This window comes from Merops nubicus, unplaced genomic scaffold (genome assembly GCF_000691845.1).
Source record: "Merops nubicus isolate BGI_N331 unplaced genomic scaffold, ASM69184v1 scaffold16821, whole genome shotgun sequence".
NCBI lineage: Eukaryota > Metazoa > Chordata > Aves > Coraciiformes > Meropidae > Merops > Merops nubicus.
This window is the reverse complement of record NW_008587762.1, coordinates 747-6,401: the sequence shown is the minus strand read 5'-3', so window position 1 is coordinate 6,401 and position 5,655 is coordinate 747. Positions and strand designations below refer to the sequence as shown.

The 5,655-nt window shown below is 36.6% G+C and overlaps 1 protein-coding gene across 1 annotated transcript in view; it reads left to right on the top strand.

Moving 5' to 3' along the window:
- The window catches only part of DIRC2 (disrupted in renal carcinoma 2), a gene marked incomplete at its 5' end in the record, with an annotated part of 54,347 nt that extends 49,321 nt beyond the window's left edge, over positions 1-5,026 (top strand). The window contains 2 exons of the mRNA XM_008949058.1: positions 1,457-1,639; positions 4,911-5,026. Coding sequence (XP_008947306.1) covers positions 1,457-1,639; positions 4,911-5,026 — 299 coding nt within the window. The remainder of the gene's footprint in view (positions 1-1,456; positions 1,640-4,910) is intronic.
- Positions 5,027-5,655: the final 629 nt, after the last annotated feature.

The window sequence follows — 5,655 nt, the reverse complement described above, 5'->3', positions numbered from 1 at the left end:
TAGGGAAAGCAAAATTTGTCTCTGTGCCTTGGAAGCAAACCACAAACAAAGGATCTCATAGCTAGCCCTTTCTGCTTCTTAATGCCTTTATCTCTTTTCCATGATTCTTCATATTTTAAGAAACAGTGATTTGGGGGGGGTGAATTTTTATTTTTAAGCTGGAAGTTTCCTGCTTCCTAACAGTTTCTCAGTTGAAAGCTTGAGCAACGCTTAACAGAAGATGAAGCAGAGCTGTTTCAGTTCTCCCCTTTCCAAGACAGAAGAATGTAAATTATACTGAATATACAGTTTCTATTTGATATAAAAGTGTATATCTATATGGAAAAAAAGTGTAAGGATTTTGTACCATACTGTAGTAAAAAGATGCTATGAAGAATTTCCTTATGACCTGGTTACACTTTTGTATCTGCTAAATTTTTCTTTGTTTTCTTGACTTTTTGGTGGAACTTCAGAAATTATTCCAGACTTTTCCTTTTTCTTCCTCCAAGCCTTCTGATTGTTTCCATATATTTTTTACTTGATTAGTAAACTGAGATTGTGGAGGCTGCGGGTCAGGAAATCTTCCCCTTCCCAAGGCAGCAGTCAGCAAAGATTTACTCATGTTTCTAAATAGTTACTAAATTCTTCTGAAGTTGGGTTGGTTGTTTTGATTTGGTTCATTTTCAGAAAGAGATATAATATGCTTATTAATAGGTAATATAAGCATATGAACCATCTATATCAAGATATTAAACTTTGTGATGTATTTAACAGTGTCACAAATAGTAGCACAAAATATCTGAGGCGACTGAAGAAATGTCTTTATTCTTCTGTTGATTCATCCAAGAAAATTTGTTGTAAAATGGTGAATGGTTGGCATTATCAGATCCATCCCATTCCTGCCAGGCACAGGGTGCCCTTCATCTCCTTTGGAAGCCAGGAGGGATTCGACATGTTGCAGCTCTAGCTGTGCTGAATACTAATGTCTTGATATCTGGTGGATCATTAGTATTTATTTGTAAAATGGAAGCAAAATTACTTTTGACCTTTATATCTAAGTCAAAAGGTTAATCTATGTCCATTTCCAATTTGGTGCATTAATTGCTCCCTGTCCTAATTGTGCCTAGGACAATAGTTTGTTCATTTCAGAGGTAAATCAGACCGTAGGTGATGTTTTGCATTCATAATTTTGTTCTGTTTGTTTTACTTACAAGTGAGTTCCAAATCACTGAATGTGTCTTCATGGGTTCTGTTAAAAATAAAATAAATAAATAAATAAAAAATAAAATCAGTATTTCTGTTTTTTTTTTCTGAATTAATTGCATACATTCTGTCTGAAACTAGTGGGATGTGATATGCTTTGATAAAAATAAGTTTATGCATTTTTCAGTTACTCAAGTATTAAAATTCTTGGCATCTCTGAATAGGGGGGCAAATGCCAGCATGAAATTAATAACTGTTTTTGTTTCTTTTATAGCTACACTGTACACATCCTGCATTTTGTTGGGTATATTCCTCAATAGCAGCGTACCAATATTCTTTGAGCTCTTTGTGGAGACAGTGTACCCTGTTCCAGAAGGAATTACCTGTGGAGTTGTCACCTTTTTGAGTAACGTCTTTATGGGAGTGCTGTTGTTTTTCCTCACATTTTATCATACAGGTAAGAAATCTAAACTACTTTGGAAATATAATTCTCCATGAAGACATACCCTTGTCAGTAAAGGGCGGATTTGCACATAAATTTTCTGTTAACAATAGAATGTTTGAATCCCCCCTGTATAGCAGCAAGAGAGAAGAACTTTAATTGTCCCTTTCTGTTTGCATAGTAGTAAAACTGAAATGCTTCACTGAAAAATGTATATAGTCATATTCTACTTAGAATTTTCTGTAGCCAGAAACCATCAAACTACATACTGTCAACGTATTTTTATAAAGGCCTGGGTATTGTGACCATTAATAATCTTTCTATCTATTGGTATTAAAAAGCACAATAAAACTAATTCAGTCTCATGGTTCAGGATATAACTGTAGTACCCAGGGGGGCAGAGCAGAAATGCCCCATTTATGGTCAGCTCTGTTCAGTGGGTTGGAAGTACCATTGCAGGGGAGAGAGCACCTCTTGGCCACTGCTTGAAGACAGTGTTCATTCCTTTAGATAATCTAGTGGCCTAATGAGGCAGAACAGTGTTTTGCTTGATATTTTCATCAGCTTCTTTAGACTAGTTCATCTCTCGAGTATTATTTGCTTCTTCATAATTCACGATTGTAGCTTTCAGCTTGCTATTTAGTGGACTCTAATATGTATTATTACTCTAAGTTGTAAAATAAGAACCCATCTTGCTTTCAAAAGGAAGTAGTCTTTATTAATGTTTTTGAAAGATGCAGATTTTTAGCTTGTAGTTTGTTGTGGTAAATGTTTGCTTCACTCTGCAAGATTTGTAAAGTGATGGTTTGCTTTGGAAGCATCAAACATTGTGAGCTTTTATATATTATCATGAGTGCATGTACTGCTTAAGATGTTGTGTTTTATAACCAAGAGGAGAATAACAATTTTCAGAATGAATTATGCCTGAAGTTATGAAGGTTACAGCCTGGGGCAAATTTTTGGTGTGGGGTGTGTGTTTCTGCCAGGGAATCACAAGCAGGTTGACAGCCCTGTTCCAACTTGCGGTCTGTGAGCACAAACTGGGAGAAATTATTTTACTTTTTTTTTTATATCTATATACTGACATTGAACTGCATCATTGTAAAATCTGAATTGCATCCCTGCTAGCCTTGAGTAGCATAATATTTAGTCTTTATATTGAGAGTGCTTGTATGATTGATATTAATTGGAGTGAACTCTGTTCACATATACTATTATTTCCAACATTTACACCTGAGCTGAAAAGATTACAGAGTATTCAGAGGATTTTTTCAGCATTTTTCACTGTAACAATCCAGTGTTCAGAATTATTTAATAGAGGATAGGGATACTATGTCTCACTTCTGACTGAAGAAAATGGTAAAGTGAACTTACTCCTTTATAAAAAGGGTATTTGAGGCCAAGGGTATTTGGGGCCATTTTTTGTCTCTAGTTAATTTCTTTTCCAAGCAGGTATCAGTAAATGCAGGTAAGGATAAACTTGAAATTGGTATATGCATACTCTTGAAATATTGTCCCTACTTCTTCAAAGGATAAGAAATATTAAGAAGTAATTTATGCTTAAGACAATCCATTCTCAGTGATGCAGTTTCACAAATGATCGAAAGTACAAGAGTGCATGTGGTCACAGGGGCATCAATCCCAGTGGGTACTATTGGCTCCTTTGATTAAAAAAATCCTTTAGAAGGTGGATAATGATCTGAAACATTTGTCTTTCATTTTATTCAAATACATCCTCTAATGGCATTTAAGCAGCTTACAGATAAACCAGAACTCAGTCAAATTCATCTTCTTCCCTCAGTCTTGCTTTTTAGGCCAAATAGCCTTTCAGGAGTTTTAATTCCAATTTCTGTCTTTTTCTCCTTGTACTCTGATACTGCACAGGCTGTGGAACAGCCAAGTCCTGGAAGCTTTCAAGTAAACAAAAGATTTTGGTCCAGGTAGCACGGCGGAGCCCTGAGACCCAAACCGTGGCCTCTGGATGTCGTTTCCTTCACCTTTCCTGCAGGGACTTTCGAGGAAAACAAAAGCAAATCGACCTTTAGCTTCATACTATCAATTGTTAGCATGCACCGCCAGTGCTGTCACAAATTCTGCATTACAAAAGACAGGAAAGGATTCACAAGCTAAATTGGGTCTTTTAGGATATTTAGGCTAAAATCTGTTTAATCCAATTAAGCAAGAGTATTGTAAAGAATAGCAAAGCACTTGCCTATTGATTTCTGGCATCATGTAACATGGTCTTCTCCAAGCCTAGGAAATTTTTACCAAGGTTTCAATAAAGCTACTGCCTAAAGAAATCTGTAAGGGTTTTTGGTGGGTGGAGGAGGGTGTTGTTGAAGGTTAACGGTGTCGTTGAAGGTTACAATGTTTGAATTTATTTATTCTTTTTAGACTTTCTGGTTTCTGTCCTTTGCATTGTGTAATATAAACTGTGCTTTTTCTTTTAGTAATGTAGGTTACAGAATTAAGAAAGTAGCAGTGCTGGAGCGTCTGTTTTGATTAACTCAGACTGTAAGGGAGGTCTAAAATTATTAATACAATGTATTAATATATGCATTAATGTAATACATGAATATAATATTACATTAATAATAAAAGAAAAATATATAAAACACTATCTCAAATAAAATTAATGTTGAAGGAAATTGTGGTGCACTTCACTTGTTTTAAAAAAAATAAACCAAACCTGATTAAAACTGCTAGTTAGTAGTCAAATATCAGATGATAGGATTGCTTGAATGTGGAACACAGACTTTTAAGAATAGTACATTATATCTAAGAGCTAAAAAGAGGCTTCTGAGAAGCTGTTTGTGCAACTACTTTTAAATTGAATTGATCATACTACTCACCAGTTTCTTCTGAGGAATTGGTTTTCCCTCGTATAGCATGTAGCAGGTTTGATCCAAAATCAAATTCTAATTCTGAGTACGCTTTTAATTTGTTTTAGTTTTCAATCCATAGAAATCAAAGAACTAATGAGTAGAGTCTTCAGAAGTGGTTTATTTTCCGTTAGCAGTGATAGATTTCCCCTTCCCCCCTTCTCTTCATTGACAAATTGAATAAGGAAGATTAACATTAGCTGGAGGCATTGGTTATATGTCTATAAAAAACTTTATATATACATAAGGTGTCCATGGAGAAGTCTCATGGACCATGTTAACCATCTATTGATGGAGAGCTGTCAGCAATTTCCTTCAAACCCAGCACTGATCAAAGTTTTGGTCGCTTTGAACATGGAACATGTTTGATAACTCTGAGGTTGGGTCTGTTTTCTGCTTTACAGAGTTTTCCTGGTTCAACTGGTGCCTGCCAGGATCGTGTCTGCTCAGCCTGCTCCTCATCTTGTGCTTCCGCGAATCCTACGACAGACTCTATCTCGACGTGGTCGTCTCGGTGTGACAGCGCCGGAGCGGTGAGGGGCTGGAAGGGACTGGCAGCCAGCTCTGCAGCTGGCACCTCTGCCAGGATCTGCACGGCCGAGCAGCCCAAAAACAAATTATGAGACTTAACTGCGGCTTTATTAGCGAGAGTGAGGGACAGGCTGTTCTTAGGTTCAAGACCACTTTGATTTACGATAAACGTGGAACTTGAGTGGTGGTGGTGATGCCGAAAAGCACAAAGAGAACATATCTGATGTACAGGTCCTGGTGCCAGAGCTGGGTCTCTCTATTTAAAAGGCTGTTGATGTAGCAGTGAGGTGTACAGTCGTGTGTGTATGTGTGTGTGTGTGTGCTGACCCACGGTTATACACACCAGGGTACCAGTAATCTTCAGAGTCTTCTATCAGAATGGAAATAGTGAATAATCTTAAAAAAAAGGGGGAAAAAAGCAATTTTAAAAGATCTCTCTTTGGAATTTCTAGTCATTTATATAATGAATGCCTATTAAACAGTTAAGCTAAAATGATTTGGTGCTTGTACACTACATTTGCATTCTAATAAAGTGATTTCTGATATAAGACACTGGTACCAGGGGTTTTAGCCATACTAAATATTCCAAACAATCCTTGCAGTGGTGTTAGAGGCGTT